Genomic DNA, 22,040 nt, shown 5'->3' with positions numbered 1-22,040 from the left:
TGACGAAGGACCTGCTTTCCCAGGGGAAGGGCACGTTATGGCATCCCAGGCCAGACCTCTGGAACCTCCATGTCTGGCTCCTGGACGGAACGAGGAGATCCTGAGTGACCTACCCCTTGCGGCGGTGAAGACCACTACTCAGGCTAGGGCCCTGGCCACTAGGCGACTATACGCCTATAAGTGGTGCCTCTTCTCATCCTGGTGCTCTTCTCAAAGAGAAGACCCGCAGAGTTGCTTGATCGGGTACGTGCTGTCCTTCCAGAGACTCGAGAGTAATCTCTCCCCTTCCACACTGAACGTGTATGGAGCCGCTATTGCCGCTCATCACGACTCAGTTGCTGGTAATCTCTAGGACAGCACAAACTGATCATTTGGTTCCTAAGGGGCGCGGGAAGGCACTGCCTCACCCGCGCTCCGTACCCTCTTGCGACCTTGATGCGGTCCTGGAGCCCCTCGGAGATGCCGCTCTTTCTCACCTCACGATGAAGACGGCTCTCCGGATGGCGCTCAAGAGGGTAACGGACCTACAAGCATTCTCCGTGTCCACAGATTGCCTAGAACTCGGGCACGGTGATTCTCACGCTATCCTGAGACACCGGCCCGGCTACGTGTCCAAAGTTCCCACCACTCCCCCTACACCAGGTGGTGAACTTACAGGCGCTCCCCACCGGGGAGGAAGACCCAACCCCATCTGTGTTGTGTCCAGTACGCGCATTGCGCCTCTGCTTGGACCGCACGCAGAGCCACAGGAGCTCTGAGCAGCTCTTTGTCTGTTTTGGAGATCAGCGGGGAGGGCTGTCTCAAACAGAGATTGGCGCACTGGATCATGGACGCCGTCAATGTGGCGTACCTGTCCTAAGATCGCCTACACCCACTGGGTGAGAGCTCTCTCCACACGGAGTACAGCCTCCTCGTGGGCACTGGCTCGAGGTGCCTCTCTGGCAGACATCTGCAGAGCTGCGGGTTGGGCTGCACCTACGTGAGGTCCTACAGCCTCCGCGTAAAACCGGTATCGGCTCGAGTCTTGCAGGCATCAGGCAAGACTGGCGGCCGGTAGGGTGTACGCCTATGACAGTACCTTCCCCCCTTTCTCCTAAGGGGGTCAGCGTACTAACTAGCCTCCCTTCTTCCCCCACTGGGTGAAGAACAGGCACTCCATCCAACACTAAGCAAGCACCTCCTGTGGGCGGGCGGGCTGGGCAGAGCAGCCCTGCCCCTTAGGCCAGGTACCAACTGAGTTATCCACAACATAGCTCTAATTGGACCTAGTGCTACCGGATGTTGTAACCCCCCTGCAGGGCGGTTCCGTCTGATGTATCTTCATGATTGGTTCCCACCTTGGTAACCCATGACCTTCCCTAGGTGGACCTCCACCTCGCGGTTAACTCCTTCAGTCCGCACATTCTTCCCATGAGTTCTCCCCCATCGGTGAGACCATGTTGGTATCTCCACTAAACTCCTCCCTCCGGTAGGAAGTGGTCTCTGTAGCGCATCCCCCGCTTGAGGAAGTAGCGCTTACCCAGTGGCCTTACGGTACCAGGCGGCTTCTCGCTGTTAGAGAAACAAGGCCGCCGCCTGTGAGGCCGAAGGCAGGGGCCTTCCCACCTTTCAAGTAAAGCTCTGGGACCCCCTACCTACCCACTGGTAGGTTACAATTTCGCGGTAGCGCTCACGGCTGACACGCCCAGGCCAGTCACCGTCGCTTCGCTAGAGATTGTGACAGGGCACAGTGTTGTGGCGTTTTCCATAGGAACCCCATCTGTCGGCTCGACACAACGTCGAGAGACCGACAGAAAGGGAACGACATGGTTACGGATGTAACCTCAGTTCCCTGATGGAGGGAACGAGACATTGTGTCCTTCTTGCCACAACACGTGCTGCCCACTGCAGCAGTTGTGAGAGGTCTCAGGCTCCTCAGAACTAAGGTGAATGAATGAGGCACGCTGTCTCCCTTTTATACCCGGATATCCGGGGGCGGAGTCCGGCATGCAAATTTCATTCGCCAATTTCATTGGCCTTTTCTAAGAAGTCGGAAGCGATTGGTTCTCAGGGACGAACCCCATCTGTCGGCTCGACACAACGTCGAGAGACCGACAGAAAGGGAACGTCTTGGTTACGGATGTAACCTCAGTTCCCTGATGGAGGGAACGAGACGTTGTGTCCTTCTTGCCACAACACGTGCTGCCCACTGCAGCAGTCGTGAGAGGTCTCAGGCTCCTCAGAACTAAGGTGAGTGAACGAGGCACGCCGTCTCCCTTTAATACCCGGATATCCGGGGGCGGAGTCCGGCATGCAAATTTCATTCGCCAATTTTCATTGGCCTTTTCTAAGAAGTCGGAAGCGATTGGTTCTCAGGGACGAACCCCATCTGTCGGCTCGACACAACGTCTCGTTCCCTCCATCAGGGAACTGAGGTTACAGCCGTAACCAAGACGAATCCTTTGGTCCCAAATATCTGAGTTATTTATGTTGATCAAAGAATACGAACTGAGGGAGAATTTAAATAGTTAAAAAGTGGTCATAGATCTCTTTAGAAGTCAAGCTCTTTTAGTAAATTACTGATGTTGTTTGGCAGTAAACATAGATTTTATGATGTCACCATTTAGGTGATTTGTGTTTTGCACTATTTGCCTGGCCGGGGGGGGGCTGCTTTAGAATTTTAAAGTTTTACTTAATTAATATTGCATATAGGAATTTATAGTCTGTTTAATATTTGACCTGTGCTTCTCTTTCCTTTATCTTAAATGTGTGCTTTAACTGTGTGTGTGTGCGTGTGTGTCTGTGTGTGTGCTAGTGCGTGTCTGTGTGTGTGTCCGTGTGTGTGTGCGTGCATGTCCGTGTGTGTGTGTCTATGTGTGTTATTACGTGTGCATATTGTGTGTGTGGAGTGTTTTGTATGTGGGTGTGTCTGTCTTCTGTGTTTTCACCTTTTTATTGTTTTTGCAGGCCCAACTTTAATTGTTTTGCTTATAGTCAATATGTCTCATGTACAGCTGCTTTGTAACAATGAAAATGGTTGAGAGTTGAGCTTTGGTCAGTGGCATAACTGAGGACAAAGGGGAGCAGGAAAACAATACTTTAATAACCAATATTAACTCGGTGGCTATTACGCAAGTGGCACATACATGGCGTGAAGGAAGCATGCGTTTATTTTGCTTTCTCGGGTGCATAATCACCTGTTTACAGCTATCACAAGTAATTATTGTAGTTACATATGAGTTATTCCACAGTTTTGATGAGTTTTAATGTGTAAAATGTCGACTGATTCAACAGTAATCAAGTATTTCAGGAGGCTGGGCTGGATTATCCAATGGGCATTATGGGCCCAGGGGCAGGGCCGGATTATCCAATGGGCATTATGGGCACAGGCCCAGGGGCTGGGCCGGATTATCCAATGGGCATTATGGGCGCAGGGCCGAATTATCGAATGGGCATTATGGGCACAGGCCCAGGGGCTGGGCCGGATTATCCAATGGGCATTATGGGCACAGGCCCAGTGGGCCCATGCACGCTTGGGGCCCAGGCAAGGGGAAAAAAAATCACATAACAGCGTTTACGCCATATTCATTCTGCCATGCGCTTCTCTGCACACACAAAACTGTGTTTCTAAATTAGGAAGTCTGTCTTTTGATTTAGTAACTTTTACATGGTTACCATGAGGCTGTGTGAAAGAACATATAGTCGAAATCACCGCTTTTTATTGTGAGTTGTTAGATGATGTCACGTCATGAACTGACAACAGAAAATATGTCAATGAGAACGGTTTTATTGTTGTAAATATAATGAATTGATCTACCCTTGGGGCTGTCTTAAATCTTATAAGGTTAGAGGTTTTTTACATTTATTTGGTGGTGTTTCCTTGCCAATTATGAATTATTTTATATTGATATAATGTTGATCAGTAACTGCCCTACTTTACCAATATTAAGACTTCATTATTAGATAATCCACAGTGTTTTTACATACATTGCAAAAAGTTTACATACACAAATATGATGATGTCATAATATATATGCTAAAGAAGTATACTTATAATACTCGTTAATGTCATTTACTGTAACAAATTACACACTTACATAATAACGTGAGTTGAGAGGTGCTTGTTACACAACCCTTACGAAAATTAATCATGTTTTTTTGTGGTACAAGTGTAGCAACCATGGTTTTTTAGTGCATTGATTGCTCAGGGCAAAACCATTGTTTTACTACAGTAACCATCGTTTACTATGGTTTTTAAAAAAAACATGGTTTTTCAATTTTAACTTTAGTAAAACCATGGTAAAGTTTTGTAAGGTAAATAAAGTTAAACAAATGGACAAATTACTCTTGAAGTACAATCATTGACAAAGACTGGCCATTTATTCTTTGAAAAAATGAAGATGGAAATATTGTAGAATTGCATTTAAGAATATTCTTAAGAACTTTCTGTAATTTATCTGAAGAAAGTTCTTATATTTTCTCTTAAGAACAGTTTTGTGAATCCGGCGTGTTTGTGTTGAATTATGGAAGAATCTGACAGAACTGAATTGATAGAGGTGTGGTAAGTGTGTGCTGCTTGCATATGCCAGTGAGTTACAGTATGCAGGGGAAGGTCTTAATATTGTTGTTGCTGGTCCAGGAAGGCCTTGTTGCAATCATGTGGTGTAAATCCTGTATGATGGAGGATGTGTACAGGTGTTGATATTGTCCTTCAGGTTGTGATCATAGTTTGTAACTTGTCAATGTTATCCTGTAATCCTGAAACATAGAGGTGTTTCATACACATAGTACCCTAGGCTAATTTAAAACTTTATTGTGTGCATGTGTGTGTGTAAGGGGGGTCCATAAAACACTTGTGCCCAGGGGCCTCTGAGTTCTTAATCCGGGCCTGTCAGGAGCAGAATGTTTTATATACAGAATACATTTAAAACACTTAAAAACAATTTAATCAACATTATTAATCACAATTAAAATATCATGGGGAAGAGCAAGAATGATTTAGTCACAATCATGCAGACCGACCAACAGGTATTTTAATATTGCATGTAGCGGTTTTAGCTAACGTTATTATATTGATGAGCAAAGCTCACCAAATATGGTTCTCCACCAGATCTTTAAAGATCATATCCATGAAATGATTTATTTAAAACATCAATTTCAGTCAAGGAATTAGTTTAGTTTAGTTTAGTGATCAAATATACATATTTTACGGTCTCTGATTAGTAATATAAAGCATAACAATAGCGAATCGAAACACAGTAGAAGGGACCAAGTTTGTGAGCGTGAATACAGAAAACCCATCACAAATGAATATACCTGTATATGGTCATTCATTAAACTCTACTCTACATGATAACAAAACAATGATTATCGCATAAAACGAACAAAACATTTAAACACAAATACGCTCCGGAGGGAGAAGGAGTGAGAAGAGAGAGAGAGGGCATGGCAGCGATTTCTGAACACCAATAAAAATCATCTTTAACAAAGCGGCACAAACTTAACACAGCTATTCTATAAATAGAAATGGATACTTGCAAGCTCTGTGCTGGACTGATATCCGTATGCGCGTGTAGAGATGGAATTGTTCAAAAGGTTTCAGAAAGGCAGTCTGCAGAAAGTTGCGGGCCTCGTGATCGGCCCGCATGGCTTAACCACGTGGCAGTAGAAGTCCATTGTTCCATCCTTTCCCCAAGGGGGGAAAAGGGCAGTCTCTGAAGAGACGAGAGGAAGAGACGAAGCCAGAAGAGAAGAGAAGCAAGGTTTTCAGAGCAGGCTCGATATTTAAACTCATGAGAGGGCAGGCCCACCTGAGTTTGAATCGACCAATCAGAGTTGAGCAGGGAAGAGGTTCTTTGTCCAATTCAACAGCTAATTTGCATCTTTATGACCTCCTGGCAACTTTACAAAATAGCATTCCAAATTATAACATAATGAATATAAAGTGTTCTATGGTCACACAATGTATATAAACAAGGAGGAATTGTAAAGACAAACATTTATATATCAAATATGCTAATGGTTTGAAGTGCATCAAGACATGATTCATTCGGAGGTACGAATACGAACAAAGCCTGAATTAACTTGCCTATTTAACAATTACAGATTATTTTAAAATGGCAAGAGCGACAACATATAACCTAGATATTTGGATATATTTATAGAAAAGGACAGTTGAATCACACGTTCCTATTTGTCAAAGAAGTTTCTCTGGTTAGCTTCATATGTTAAGTTTCACATGAGACAGAGAGACTTCTCCACTCTGCTTTGAAGCTTAGGGGTCATAAAATATCCAACAGAGAAACAAAAGGTTATCAAATCTGTCAGTGAGAGGTCAAAACCCAAACTCAGACCCCTGGAGCTAGGTTTTGACTCTGGTCTTTTGATGATGGTATCAAGAAGGGGGTTGATGGCTCTTCTTTCAATGACTCCGACCATTTGGCTTACATGCAATACTATACATGCAATTAAACGCTTTAATTTGTGATCTAATAAAAACTACTGAAACGAATGTGTGTTTTCCCCATGTTAAAAAATTGGTGTGTCTGAGATTACCTGTCTGTGGGTCCTGGATTGAAACGAATGGGAAACCCCCCCGCCAACCCCCCCCCTGATAAATGACAAACATGATTTATCAAGTATGCAGGGGAAATAAAATTCTTATTTGCACTCATTGCTTCGGTCATTGCCAGACAGGCTACAAATATATAATGAACTTTAAACATTTTGTTTTGAACTATACTTGTTTTGTTTCTATCAAATATCAAAATGTAATTAATATTGCAATAGACGATAGCAACCGCATAACGAGAACAATAAGGATGAATTTAGCAACAGAGAGCAATTAAGTGCGAAATGTTTGGGACATGTATGACTTGAATAGACACTTTTCAAATATTTATATAATTTTATTGAAAATAAATGGCTTTACGATCTGATATATGTGATAGGGAAAAAGTTTGGCAAACAACAGTCCAGAACCCACGACGACATGAAGTAAGTAACACGCTTTATGCTCTACACCACTGGAGCCACCAGTTTCTTACATCTTCTCTATTCCAATCTGAAAGTGTTAGGAGTTAGTGTAAATAGCCTCTGCTTACAAGGCAGCATATTTGCACTGTAAATAGACACTCCCTATTTTTTTCTTCCAATAATTGGTGGGGACAAAATTGACCCATTCAACTCAATGTAATGTAAATTCAGTTTTGTATTTCTGTGGAGAATTAAGTATCATTTAATGACTGACATAAAGCATTGAAAGAAATTAATACATTTATAGTTACACCCATAAGAACAAGCCGTTTATCGTGCTTGGTGTAGACAAGGTGTTCATGAATTCATTTTCATAATTTGCATATGCCAACGTGCATTAAAGAGTACTGGAACCTTTTTCCACTTCAAGCACTGCGTTTTATTCAATGATGATTGCAGGCATTCCAGTTAAATGAGTAAACAAGTGTGTTTGTGTGTATTACTGTTCACTTTGAGAGGCTGTCGATAGCTGGTATAAATGTATGTTTAGTTGCATAAAGGTTCAGATGTGACTGCTCTGTGGCATTCCATATCACTTGCTCAGTTGCTAGTAATAACAAACTAACGTTACTGTTTTTTATTAACTTGAATATAAACATTACTAGTTTTCCACAAAATATCCCATGCTCGTTTAGAAACACGGTGAGATGGTAAAATCAGCAACCATAAACTTTCACAATGTTTTAGTCATATTCTGTTTAATGTTGTAATTAAAAGTGGCTAAAACAATTAACCACATAAATTGAAGATAAAAGGAACTATGTGACATATTTTGCAGCCATTAATGGAGTAAAGACAGCAACCATTGTGGTGTTAAAGTTTTATTCACAAATGTGTATATGGTTAGGACATGATAACATAACTAAGGATTTCAAGAGACATTGTCTCAGGTTCATTATGTAGATAACAGGCTTAAAATATACATACAACTCCACAACACACATACAACTAACTCTAACATTTTTATTTTCAGTCAAAATTGTATGACACTGATCATAAGTTTGCGAAAACCAACCTAAAGTCATTTTTTGTGATATACTGTTTTCTACATAAAATCTTCCTACATACTGCTGTGACCAGGGATTTAGATTTACCACTCGGAACACATTTAACGGGCTCAATTTTCTTTTGTGGTTTATTCAATTATTAAGTTGTAGGTGAAATGATGGTTCAGAAACGTGTTTTTAGAACGCACAGCTCTGGACAACAAGCCAATACAAAAAACTGGTTCTTGACCCACCAAGTGTGGTCTTACCAACCAAAGAAAAACACAACCTGTCCTATACAATTTCAAAAAAAAAAAAAGAATATGACAGAAATACGGCAGTGGGGATACTGTACAAAGAAAGCAACAACATGAGTACATTTATATATATATATATCAATGTACAATTAAGAGAGAAATTAAAGACACATTATGATGAAAACCAAGCAAAAACACTCACATAATGATGACCTCCTCACTCAATCACCACATACAGGCAGTGACAACCTTTTAAAGACCTCAGTTGCACTGTTCATAGTCAGCATACATCTATCCTTGTGTATTCTGTCTTTTACACAAACAAATGACAAATAGATCAAATAAAATAATCGTAAACTTAAATGTATGACGTTGTGAAACACAAACGGAACAGGTTTACATCACATGGTATGACATCATATACAGTATGTACGGACATTATATATACCACGACATAACCTAACTTATATTATATACTTTAGGAAATGAACAGCACAGTATACATTCAGAAATGTTTGTTATAAATGATGTTGCAAAATAAAACACTTTATTTACCGCAGGATGCTCTAAATTGCTCGCAAATTCCCATACACATAGGCATCCCTCTCGCACTGCACTCGCACGTTTCAAACTCACGTGTGACGCATGCGCATTTAACCACACGCACATACACACTGCCCCCTGTCGCCAACTTTTGTAAATTACAGGTCATGCAAGGAAACTTTAAGGCTATTTACCGGTCACACTGCAAAGAACATTCTGTGAAATAGAATCTTTATATTTTTAATATTGACTGAGTAATGCCATGATGTCCAAAATTGAAATGATGGTCTGATGGCAGAACCTCTTGTTATGTGTGGAGAGAAACATATTATTGTCCCCTTGACATAATATTTGTTCTCTCCGGTGTCTCGTCTCTAAGCCCCGCCCTCTCGTTACCTCGTTAGCTTCCCCTTAGTGTTTGATCCCTGTCACCTGCCGGTCACCCTCCCTGTCTTATCATCCCTCGTTAGTGTTCACCTATTTAAAGGAACAATACGGCATTTTTAGGAGGATCTATTGATAGAAATGCAATATAATATAAAAAACTATTTCTTCAGAGGTGTATAAAGACCTTACGTAATGAATCGTTAAGTTTGTAATACCTTAGAATAAGCTGTTTATATCTACATACAGAGCGGCCCTTCATACATTGAATTCACCGCCATGTTTTGTACAGCAGCCCTAAACGGACAAACAACTCTACAACGCGCGTTTCCTCTTCCTCTCCGCTGCGGTATCGTGGTGAAACGGATCACGGGAAGATCCGTACGGATCGTGCTCTCCAGTGCGGAACACATGTGACCCGCGGATTAACTGAAAGTTTATTCATCATCGAGTAAAAGAATAAAACGCACTCTCGCTCGCTCTCCAGTTTCAGCTCCAGTGCACTCTCTCTCTCTCTCTCTCTCTCTCTCTCTCTCCAGTATCTGGACGAGTACAATATTAAAGCGGTTCCAGATAAACAATGACGCTCAAAACTGCTCCGTCACACAGGTAATATTACAACAACAACATATCTTGGTATGTTAGTATGTTACTCACGTACTGATCCGAATCAAAGCAACCTCCTCGGAGGTGATTTTTAGACGATCTTTCTCTCCAACGTCTCTCTGCTGGAAAGTATCTCCATAGAGTACATTTGTGAGTACATATCTGCTAAAAGCCTCAGTACCGCGGGTCCTAACGCGTCTCTGCTGGAAAGACTTTATAATATTAACGCAGGTCCTAGCTCCTGCCTGACTTTTATCCTTCTTTTATACTTGAAATCCTCAAACCTTTTATTTGATGTAATACGTAAGTCATCGCTCTTTCTACAGTCTTTCTAATGCCCGCAAAATCTCTTCCCTGCGTCAACATGACAACGACATCTTTTTGTACTGTGGTGGCCACAATCGTGTTTGGACTGAGCGATTCGTGGCAAATCTATAATACAACGCTAGTGGCCACTGTTAATTAAGAACTGCGCCTTTAAAGCCTTTGTTTTTCCTGTCCTGCGTTGGTTCATTGTTTAACTTTCCTTGTTCACGGACCTCGTTCGTGAAGTTCTTGTATTCCTGCCTCGTCTTGCCCGTTTTTGTGAGTTTGGGTTTGTTTATGAATTGTAGTTCTCGTTTTGCCCCCTTGTGGGAAGTTTTGGCTTATCCTTTGGAAAGTATTTTTGGTTATAGTGTTTTGTTACCCCATCGTGGGTTTTTGTTTGGTTATAAAATAAACCTTTTGTTAACACCTTATTGGCTGCCTGCATCACGGTTCTTCTCAACACTTTCGTGACAGAAATCAGAGAAATTAATGATTGAAATCAATGAATGAAATAGAAGATTATTATGGCACAACCATATGTTTCACCTGATCAATTAGCGTCTTATAGTCCACTTAAAAAGCTGCTGCAATTATTCAATACAGTAAGCAAGGAAGAACTGTGCAAAATCATCGAAACCGACAACATGTAGATCCTATATCGACTAGTTTACTAAAATAATACCCCTTATCAAAAAGGCATAACTTGATCCCAGAGAGTTAGCTAATCATAGACCTCTCAAACCTACATTTTATTTCTCCTCGCAGCCACGTTCCTTTGAAAAACTAAAGAGAAGAAAAAATTCCAGTCAGGATTCAGACCACACCATAACAGAGACTGCTCTCCTCAAAGTCACAAACGATCTGCTTTTGTCTTCTGATCATGGTTACATCTCTCTGCTAGTTTTATTAAACCTTAGTGCTGCCTTTGACACTATTGACCACAGTGTCCTTTTAAATAGTCTACAAAATTATGTTGGCATTAGTGGCTTAGCTCTGACATGGTTTCAGTCATATTCATCCAACCATTTTCAGTTTGTAGCTGTAAATGAAGAGGTATCACACCGTTTAGTACGAAGTGCCACAGGGCTCAGTTCTAGGCCATCTGCTTTTCAAATGATACATTCTACCCCCTACGAGCTAGCTATAATTAGGAGTACATTTACATGATAAAACACTGAAAAGTTTTTCCTTTGGGTTTTTGAAAAGTTTAATGTACACAAGACAGCGTTATCAAAACGATCTCCATTTACATGGATCCGGGAAAACGAATAAAATTGATGTATTGTACATGCCAGGCCAGTGGATGGCGCTGTTGCGCTATAAAGAAACTCTACACACATACACTGTTTTAATCTAAAAGCGCTTTTAATACACTTTGTAGGCGTGTATGTATGTTAATTGTTTGTGTATATAAATACTATGTCTCCGCTGGTTGTAGTGGTGCGGTTAATCTACTTTTTGCTGGAGAAATGATAATAAGTATGTCACGCGGCACAAACATGCAGCATGGAGGCCGTCGTTATTGTTTGGGGAATACTCCCGCATGCCTACAGACTGACCGCGTAATATGCATGCGTATGACCTCATCGTTTTTGGAAAACGCCGCCTGCAGGGTTTACACAGAAACGATAATGCCGTTGTTTTCAAAAACTTGCACTTTGAGACCCTTTTCAAAAGTTTGCATTTTCAGTCCCCCAAAATGCCATTTTCGTTTAAACGAACAGCCAAAATGCATAAAAAGTTTTTAGTTGAAAACGGTCTCGTGTAAACAGAGACTGAGACACAGAGTTAGTTTTCAGTGCTTTGCTGATGACACTCCGCTCTGTATCTCCTCAAGCCCGACAAAACGCATAAATTCATCAATATGACACAATGTATAATACTGTAGATATAAAAACTGGATGGCTACCAACTCTCGATGAATGTTACATAAAGCCTTCATCGTCAGCTAAGAACTTCGGCGTTATATTTGATAGTAATCTGTCTTTTGAAAGCCATGTCTCCAGCATCTGTAAAACAGTTTTATCACCTTAAAAATATATCCAAACTTTGACCATGGTATAAGCAGGATAAAACATTAAAATCCTTTAATGCACGGCTAGCCGTGGATTACCCTTACATATAGCATGTGTTATATTATAATAGATTTATACTAGAGTTATATTAGTTATAATTACAATAGATTTAGAAATATATATATTTATTGATAATACGATTACATTATTACAGAAACTGAATAAAAACCCATACAGAAACATTATCCGTATAAAAGAGAAAATATATAGATACTTGAGACAGTACTGCTCTCTTACTACTATGATGTCACACCTGCAGCAGTTTAAGCAGAGACAAAGGGACATGATGCCACCAACAAGCAACACAATGAGGAACGCCACACTGCTTAAAACTTTACATTTCTCTAAACTGAAATCATCCTAGAAATGACTTATTTGCTTTGAAGATAAAGATAGAAAGACTTTTCATATACAAAGTATAAGTTATATAACATCAGTTTACAGCAAAACATTTTCAGCATGTGTGTGCATGTTATTTTGCAGAAGAGAAGCCATTGGCAAGATTCTAGAACAACTAAAGTTTATTTGTACACTCAAAACAAATTGTTGTTGGATTAACTTAATTTTATTATGACACCCATTTCCACACAATTTATTTATTCAAATTTAATATGTACTTGTCCGCACAATTCACCCAGTTTAAGATCATCAACTTATTTTATTTAATTTCAGTTGAATGTAATTAATTTGATTCAGTGATGTAAGCAAGATGTAATGTATGGTGCTAGCAGGAAAGCACCAGATAGTTTACTGCATGACCATTTGCAGAGTACAAATTTGGGTAACGCTTTAGATTACGGCCCGCAATGTACTGCATAGTTAAACAGAATTTACAGTGTAACTAATTGTAACAATAATGTACGTCTACAGTACATATCTGTAGGTAAAGGGGAACAACATGCAAAAATGGCATAAATGTGCCGATCCCAAACCTAAGTAAAACCTTTACCCTTCGCCACTATGGTAACCCCTCAAAAATCACACAACAGAAAATCTTATGAATTTTAACATTACAGAACATTAAACACTAACAAGACTCCTTATCTTTCATCCTGCACAAAAACACATAAAATAACATTTAATTTTGAAATTTACTATCTAAATCCAGTCACAAGGGCAATGCATGCTGGGAACTCAGTCCACTGTGTAGTTTCAGTTAGTCAATGAAAATGATTCAGGTTGTCCCAACACAAATGGAATAAGTTATGTCAAAGAGTTGCCTATTTATGTCAGTATTACACATTTAAATTGTGTTTGAACAAGAAACACAGACAAATATGTTAGATCAAACTATATTGGTTAAGTTAAACAAACATCCCCCAACAATCATTGTGTACATGAAAAGCAGTCTGTAAATGTACAAATAGATAAAGACCAATAGTTATCACTCTTACAGTATACATTACACAACATATGATTAAATAAACATTACAATCAAATGAATACACATAAAACATCCGCTGTGAGAGGTCGTTTACATTAGATGGTTTTCAACTGAAAAATTTTTATGCATTATTGGCTGTTTTGGGGGACTGAAAATGTAAACTTTTCAAGTTTTAAAAAAAGACGGCGTTATCGTCTCCATGAAACTCTGAAGGCAGTGTTTTCCAAAAACAATGACATCATTTGCATGCGTTGTCAGGACCCAGGCACGAACTCGGATTTCCAGTGTGAGAAACAGTCACTTAGTTAACTGAGCCACTAGAGGATGGTTGAAACCAGAAGATAAGGCAGACACATCAATACTTGCCATGAGGTTTAATAAGGGAAGTACAGTTCACAGGGCAAAAGTATAACTCCACAAAGTCAAAAGGTAATTCCACAAGGTAAGGATGTACAACTTAAAAGAGTCTCAAGAATAATCCAAAAATAAAATTATTGCCAAAAACAGAATTCCAAAGGTTAATCCAACTTGAGAAACAAAGGCTAGAGTCCAACGGGCAGCTTCACAGTGAGTGGGTACAAACATTCAAACTTAGAGCAATGAACTAAGAAAACTAAGGGTTTAAATACACTCAGGGAAAACGAGGCACAGGTGCAAACAATAACTCGAAAACAAATGGAAAACCAGGGATAAAACAAAAGCACAATGGGGGCCTCTGGTGGCCAAAACAGGAAATAACAGGCAGGATGCTGACAGAAACCCCCCTCTAGGAACGGCTCCTGACGTTCCTACCAGGTTTCTCGGGATGGAGGGCCCTGAACTGTCGAATTAGGTCAGGGTCAAGTATGTCCTTGGCAGGAACCCAGGAGCGCTCCTCGGGACCGTAGCCTTCCCAATCCACCAGATACTGCCAGGATCGCTGCACCCGGCGGGAGTCCAGTATCCAAAGGACGGTGTAAACAGGCTGGCCCCCAATGACACGGGGCGGACAAGGGGAGGAAAAACAACAGGTTTTAGTAAAGAAACATGGAACGTGGGATTAACTTTAAGGGATCTGGGTAAGTGCAGGCAGTAGGTAACGGAGTATACTCTCCTGGCAATCTTAAAGGGCCCGATGTACTTCTGGGACAGCTTACGGGACTCCACCCATAGAGGTAAGTTCTTAGTAGAGAGCCAGACTCTCTGGCCAGGGCGCAGGGTGGGGCCGGGATGGCGACATCAGTTGGCTTGGCTCAGCTGAGAGGAGCGCAGAAGATTGAGACGGGCCTTCCTCCATGTAAGCCGACAGCGTCTGATGAATTTAAGGGCTGAAGGTACTCCAACTTCTGCTTCCTGGTCAGGGAACAACGGAGGGGCATAACCAAACTGACACTCTGAGACATTCCAGTGGAAGAGGATCATAAGGTGTTGTGTGCATATTCTGCCCAAACAATCAAGGATGACCATGTGGATGGGTTGTTAGAAGCCATGCACCTGAGGGTGGTTTACAGCTCTTGGTTCATCCTCTCAATTTGGCCATTGGATTCAGGATGGTAACCTGAAGACAGGCTGGCGGTGGTCACTAGGAGTTGGCAAAAGGCCTTCCAAAACCTTGAGGAAAACTGGTGGCCTCTGTCGGAAACCATATCCTGGGGGATGCCAATGACTCGGAATACATGGTTAATTACCAGTTCAGCAGTTCAGGGGGGGCCAGGGAAAAGATCCGGCCCCTGGGAGGGGAGGTGCCCGGAAGCAGGTCGATGGAGCAGTCATAAGGTCTATGGGGTGGTAATGTGGCGGCCCTCTGTTTGCTGAATACCACTTTGAGGTAGTGGTAGCACTCGGGACAGGTCGATGGATTCTAAAGTCTCAGGAGGGTGGCTAAGGGAACTCGAGAAGATACAGGCTTGACACGTAGGGCCCCACTGCCTAATTGACCCCACGGACCAGTCGGTGTGAGGGTTGTGGTCGTGGAGCCAAGGGTAACCTAGGACGAGAGGGAACTCGGAACATGGGATGAGGTGAAAGTTTATCACTTCCTGGTGTTGGGAAACTGAAAGCCGAAGGGGGGAAGTGGCACGGGTGACTAGACCAGGTCCCAGAGGACTCCCATCCAGCGTAGTGACCCTCATGGGATTGAGTAGAGAGTCAGAGAGGACGCCATTCTTCTTTGCCCAGGTGTAGTCCATGAAGTTTCCTGCGGCTCAAGAATCTACCAAAGCTCGAAGGGGTAGTTCTTGGTTGTCCCAGGTAAGGGTGACTGGAATGAGCAGACGGGAGTTGGACGGACGGGAGGAGGTTATGTTTCCCGTTACAGTCCCCCCAGGCCTGCACGGGACAGTGTGTTTCCCTGGAGCTCGGGACATGCAGAGCGGAAATGGCCCGGTTTGCCGCAGTACAGACAGCAACGCTCTTTCATCCGGCGATCTCTTTCGGCCTGGGCGTTGCGTCCGATCTGCATGGGTTCTTGCAGAACCGGTGGGAACGCAGGTGGGGACTTGGGACTGGGGCTGGTAGGGAGCAGCACAAGAGGTCTACGGTTGAGTTCTCTCTCTCTCAGACAATTGTCTATATGCGAGACCAACTTGATCACGAGATCATCTGGTGGTTCCCGTGTGGCCAGCTTGTCCTGGATGGAGTCGGAGAGACCCTTCAGGAAGCACACCGTGAGCGCCTCATCGTTCCAGCCGCTCCATGCTGTAACCGTGCGGAATTGGATGGCATAGTCCATCACGCTGCGACGGCCTTGTCGGAGAGTCAGGAGCTGTTTGGCTGACTCAGGGCCACTGGCAGAATCTTGGAAAACTCGCTTGAATTCCTCTGAAAAAGCATTGTAACTGGCGCAGCAGGGGCTTTGGGCATCCCACACAGCAGTGGCCCAGGCCGGGGCTTTACCGGACAGCAGGGTGATGATGTATGCAATCTTTGACCAGTCAGTGGGAAACGAAGAGGGTTGTAGCTCAAAGGAGAGAGAACATTGGGTAAAGAAACCCTTGCAAAAACTCGGGTCACCTGAGAATCGTTGAGGAGGCAAAAGACAGGGCTCAGCGAAAAGCTAATGGGTGCTGGTTGCTTCTGGGTTCATGTTGGCTCTAAGTTTCTGTCAGGACACGGCACGAACTCGGATCTCCGGTGTGAGAAACAGTCACTTAGTTAACTGAGCCACTAGAGGGTGGTTGAACCCAGAAGATAAGGCAGACACAGCAATACTTGCAATGAGGTTTAATAAAGGAAGTAAAGTTCACAGGGCAAAAATATAACTCCACAAAGTCAAAAGGTAATTCCAAGAGGCAAAAGGGTAAATCCGCAAAGTCAAAAAGCTAATTCCACAAGGTAAGGAGGTAGAACTTGAAAGTCTCAGGAATAATCCAAAAATAAAAAAATTTCCAAAAACAGAATTCTAAAGGTTAATCCATCTTGAGAAACAAAGGCTAGAGTCCAACGGGCAGCATCGCAGTGAATGGGTACAAACATTCAAACTTAGAGCAACTCAACTTTATTTATATAGCGCTTTTTACAATTTTCATTGTTACAAAGCAGCTGTACATGAGACATATTGACTATAAGCAAAATAATTTAAGTTGTACCTGCAAAAACAAGAAAAAGTTGAAAACACAGAAGACAGACATACCCACATACAAAACACTCCACACACACAATATGCACACGTACTAACACACAGAGACATAGACACACACACACACACACACGGATGCGCACACACACACACACACACATGTACAAAGACAAGTACGCACACACACACACGCTCAGTGAGAGCACACATTTAGGATAAAGGAGAGAGAAGCACAGGTCAAATATAACAGACTATAAATTCCTATATGCAATATTAATTAAGTAAAACTTTAAGATTCTAAAGCAGCACCCCCGGCCAGGCAAATAGTGCAAAAACAGTATGCAAAAGGTGGCGAGGAACCCAAAACTCTAATCGAGAAAAAAAAAACTCAGGAGAACCCAGGCCCAACCAGGGGATTCCAGTTCCCCTCTGGCAAAAGCTGCTGCCTCTGCACAAGCTCCAGAGAGCCTGCACAACAAGGCTAAATAAAATAAATAAACTTAATAATAAAATAAATTATAGTTTAAGATTATCATTAATAATCTAATAGCATTTGAAGTTTTGTGGTGAAGACATGTCAAGAGACCGCGTCCTTCTTTATCCAGCTCTATCATCTCAGCTCTTGTCAGGTCCCCACTTCCCATTCTCCGCTCTACCATCAGGTCAGGCCATGAACTGCATCCTGCTCGCTGTGGTAACCTTGGAACAATGAGACAAGACTGGCTGAGAGTAGAGTACTGTTCTGTACTCTTTGATGCAACAAGTACATCAGTTGTGTTTTTGGTTCCGGTTGATCTAACTAATGCAGCCTAAACCCTCAGAAGATTTATATTATGGAAGAGTAGTGTATGCAAGATTAAAAAGATGCGTCTTTAGTCTAGATTTAAACTGACAGAGTGTGTCTGCCTCCCGGACAGTGCAGGGAAGACTATTCCAAAGTTTAGGCGCTAGATAGGAAAAGGATCTACCACCTGCACTTGATTTTGAAATTCTAGGTATTACCAACTGACAGGACGCCTGAGAGCGTAATGCACGTGAAGGACTGTAATACAAAAGGAGTTCATTCAAGTACTGAGGAGCTAAACCATGTAAGGCTTTATAGGTAATAAGCAAGATTTTAAAGTTAACGCGATGCTTTATAGGTAACCAGTGCAAGGTTGACAGAACCGGGCTAATATGTTCATACTTTTTTGTACGTGTAAGAACTCGAGCTGCCGCGTTTTGGACCAATTGGAGTTTTTGTAATAAGCCTGCAGGGCAACCACCTAACAGTGCATTACAGTAATCTAGTCTTGATGTCATGAATGCATGAATTAACTTCTCTGCATCTGAGATTGACAGCATATGACGTAGTTTAGATATATTCTTAAGATGGAAAAACGCAATTTTACAGGTGTTGGCGACGTGGCTCTCAAATGACAGATTACTATCGAATAGAACGCCAAGATTCTTTGCTGACGACGAGGGTTTTATGGAACATCCGTCAATAGTTAAACAGTATTCTTGGTTGTTACTTATAGCAGTTTTCGGTCCAATAAGTAACACTTCCGTTTTGTCCGAGTTCAGTAATAAAAAGTTGTTACTCATCCAGTTTTTTATATCGACTATGCATTCCATTATTCGATGGAACTGCTGTGTTTCATGAGGCTTCGAGGAAATATAAAGTTGAGTATCATCAGCATAACAGTGAAAGCTAACTCCGTGTCGCTTTATTATATCTCCTAGAGGTAGCATGTATAATGCGAAGAGCAGAGGCCCTAAGACTGAGCCCTGTGGTACACCGTACTGGACTTGCGATTTGCGTGACACCTCATTGTTTATTGCTACAAATTGAAAACGGTCAGATAAATAAGATTTAAACCATTTCAAAGCTATTCCTTTAACGCCGACATAATTTTCGAGTCTATGTAGGAGTGTGCTGTGGTCAATGGTATCGAATGCAGCACTAAGGTCTAGCAGCACCAATAACGAGATACAACCTCGGTCAGACGCCAATAGCAGATCATTTGTAACTCTTATCAAAGCAGTTTCTGCACTGTGACATGCTCTAAATCCAGACTGGAACGAACTAAGGAAAACCTTTAACCCAAAATGCACATGAGACGCTTGTTTGTGCCATTGTTTATTTAAGCGCTGTGTCAAAAGCAGCTACCCGGTGTACACCAGTGTCCAACGAGCTCATACAAACCCAAATATTTTCAACTATTTTTCCATCCACTGGGCTGGCATGCATAATACAGCGTTTTTATTTGTTTTCCCAGATCTGTGTAAATGCAGATCGTTTTGATAAAGCTGTCGCGTGTACTTGAAACTTTTCAAAAATGCAAAGGAAAAGCGTTTCAGTTTTTTTATTGTGTAAACGTAGCCTACTCTGAATCTCTGACAGATGGTTTGAAATCTCTTGAGTAAATATCAGTGTTTCCTTTAACATTAACACAAGAGAAGAGCTGATAGTGTGTGTGTGTGGGGGGGGGGGGGATTATACCTCAATGTGTGTCCAGCAGACAGTGGTCTGGTCAGTAGAGCTGTTGTGTATTCACCTCAGTTATTAGCATATTAATTCCCCTCTTAACTGATTTCTTTCTTTCTTTCTTTCTATCTTTCTTTCTTTCTTTCTTTCTTTCTTTCTTTCTTTCTTTCTTTCTTTCTTTCTTTTCTGCACAGATACATTGTCACCCTGTTTATTCATTTTGTGTATTTCAAGAGTGTTACCATTAAAAGGTACTAAGTTTCTTATTTGTTTCTGTTAAATTTCAAGATGTTTCTCATAAAATTCCCATCTCAGTCACAAAAGACACAATAATGCAGCTCAGATCGTTTGCTCTTGGAGGAATCTGATGCGAAACTGCACTCTTAAGCACAATGTGAGACATTATTGAGATCATATCTGAAACTTTAGAGAGGACTTTGGTGAGAATCCTAGGGTGATTTTCTCAGGATAAAAACAGAGAAACATAGAAGACTCTGAAAAATGAAATTCTCAGATCGATATCATTGCTAGGAGAAACAACTGGGAATAAAGAGATCTTTCTATGGGCACCGCTTCAGTTTTGTGTTGATATTGCTGTTGTCGCAAAGCAAAGATCACTTTGAAAATGTTGATAAATCTTCAGAAATGTTACTGGAGTCTGAGGGACGGTCAGGAGCGTGATGTCCATCCACAACTCCTGCTTCACACAAGCACAAGAATTGCGTTTGGACAATCAGCTCCAGACAGCCAAGATCAAACCAGACACAAGTCACGGCGCAGGACAGTGAGAGGACAAGAGGAGAAGGGAGGAGATGAGAAGAGGGCTGTGTGAGCCGACACATTCGTGGTCAGTGTTGAGGGGGTCAGCAGTCCAGGCAGCTGTGCACTCACAACAGAATCCTGAAAACACTCATACTTAAGATCAACTAAACCCAACTGACAGTTCAAGAGACTCAGTTCTCACACACATGACTTCACATGATCTGTCAACACATCATCATCAGTCACAACACATACTACTAAAGAAGAGTGCAGTACTCTTTTTTTAGACTTGACTCGGTCTAAATCCATTCCATAGATCTTCCCACAAAAGAGTATTCTGCTTCTTATTTGTTTCATTGGTTTAGGTGAAAGCACAATGAAGTCACTCAGAATAAAAACATGTGAACTGTTTCTCTTAACATATTCCTAACCCAAAGACATCTCGCACAAATCTCTTCTTGAGTTTCGCTGGAGATTTCAACTCAGATTTGCCTCTCAAATCGTGCTCAATGGAACCAGATACAAAGTTAGCAGCAAAAAGTCCTCATCCAAAGTTTATCATCAAAAGAAATGATCCAGATGAATTGAATGTACTGTTACTGTATGTCAACATTGTTATCTATTGCTATTTCTCTTAGGGAGTGTAAGTAGAAACATCTTGTTACATGAAATAAACACTATAAAGTTTGCTGAGCAATAAAAGAGCAGGTGAAAAGATGTTCTTACATTCTTCCTCCTTGTGATGCTCATAGATTCTTCTCTGGTGTGATCCTAGAGTCTCCTCGACATCTTCTGTCCGATCCTCAAGCTGTCACTCAAATGTTGTTTCTCTTCTGTGCTTGTTCCCCCTCCTCCTCCCCCTCCAAGAACTCTTTTCTTCTGTGCTCCTCATTTTCTGCAGGACTGGGGTTTCCTAAGAGACTCCAGCTCAATGGAGAAAATCTTTGCTGACACAATGAACCGGGTGAGAGAGAGAGAGAGAGAGAGAGAGAGAGAGACATTGGGATACAGATGTAGCACAGAGAGTTGGAAATCTGCTGCCTGTGTGGATGGACTCAATTGTCCGGTTTTGAGCAGTCAGTAAAATCCTGAGAAGTTTTGCTCATCTTGTTTAGCAGGACTGATCAGTTCACCTGTAAAAGCCGCTATGAACTTATAAGACGCTTGTGCTCCTGGATACTGGTTGGTTAGTGCAGAATCAAGATGTTTTACAATATGATGTCATAACCAAATGTTTAAAATGTGTTCACTAGCACCGCACAGCAACTACAGTATTCTTACTGTGAATATCAGGGATTTTATCAACTTAATAAAGAAATAATGCAAGACAGTATTGTGAATATGCTTCAGTCTACATCATGCCTAACAACACTCCTTGACTTACCAATTTGTATGTGCGCATGTGTGTGTGTGTGTGTGTGTGTGTGTTAGAGGTCTGCACAGGCTTTAAACGAAAGCCCGAACCCAGCCCGAACCCGAGATTGTTTAACCCGACCAATATAATTACAATTACATTTTAAGGCCAATCCGAAGTGTGTTTAACAGCAAACTTTGTTGAAATATGCTGCGGTTTATGATTGCAGATGATAATTAAACAAATAGCTACATGTAGGCAAACACAGTTTCATCAAGGCACGGCACGCACGGCCCCCTCAGCAGTGAACACACAAGAAAAGATAAGAAATAGCACAGAC

At 41.9% G+C, this 22,040-nt stretch overlaps 2 protein-coding genes across 6 annotated transcripts in view; both read right to left on the bottom strand.

Annotated features, from left to right (window-relative positions):
* The window catches only part of znf1035 (zinc finger protein 1035), a 90,676-nt gene that overhangs the window by 30,129 nt on the left and 38,507 nt on the right, over window positions 1–22,040 (bottom strand). The gene's annotated exons all lie outside the window — the stretch shown is intronic.
* On the bottom strand, window positions 7,172–20,241 carry LOC130557849 (uncharacterized). Its single transcript, XM_057339940.1, has 2 exons — window positions 15,032–20,241; window positions 7,172–14,890 (listed from the first exon to the last, which is right to left on the bottom strand). The coding sequence occupies exon 1, from the start codon at window positions 18,846–18,848 to the stop codon at window positions 17,946–17,948; it is 903 nt and encodes a 300-aa protein (XP_057195923.1). The 5' UTR covers window positions 18,849–20,241; the 3' UTR covers window positions 7,172–14,890; window positions 15,032–17,945.

The sequence above is a fragment of the Triplophysa rosa genome, linkage group LG8 (assembly GCF_024868665.1).
Source record: "Triplophysa rosa linkage group LG8, Trosa_1v2, whole genome shotgun sequence".
Lineage (NCBI taxonomy): Eukaryota > Metazoa > Chordata > Actinopteri > Cypriniformes > Nemacheilidae > Triplophysa > Triplophysa rosa.
Note: the sequence above shows the minus strand (reverse complement) of the source record. Positions and strands in the feature narration are given on the sequence as shown.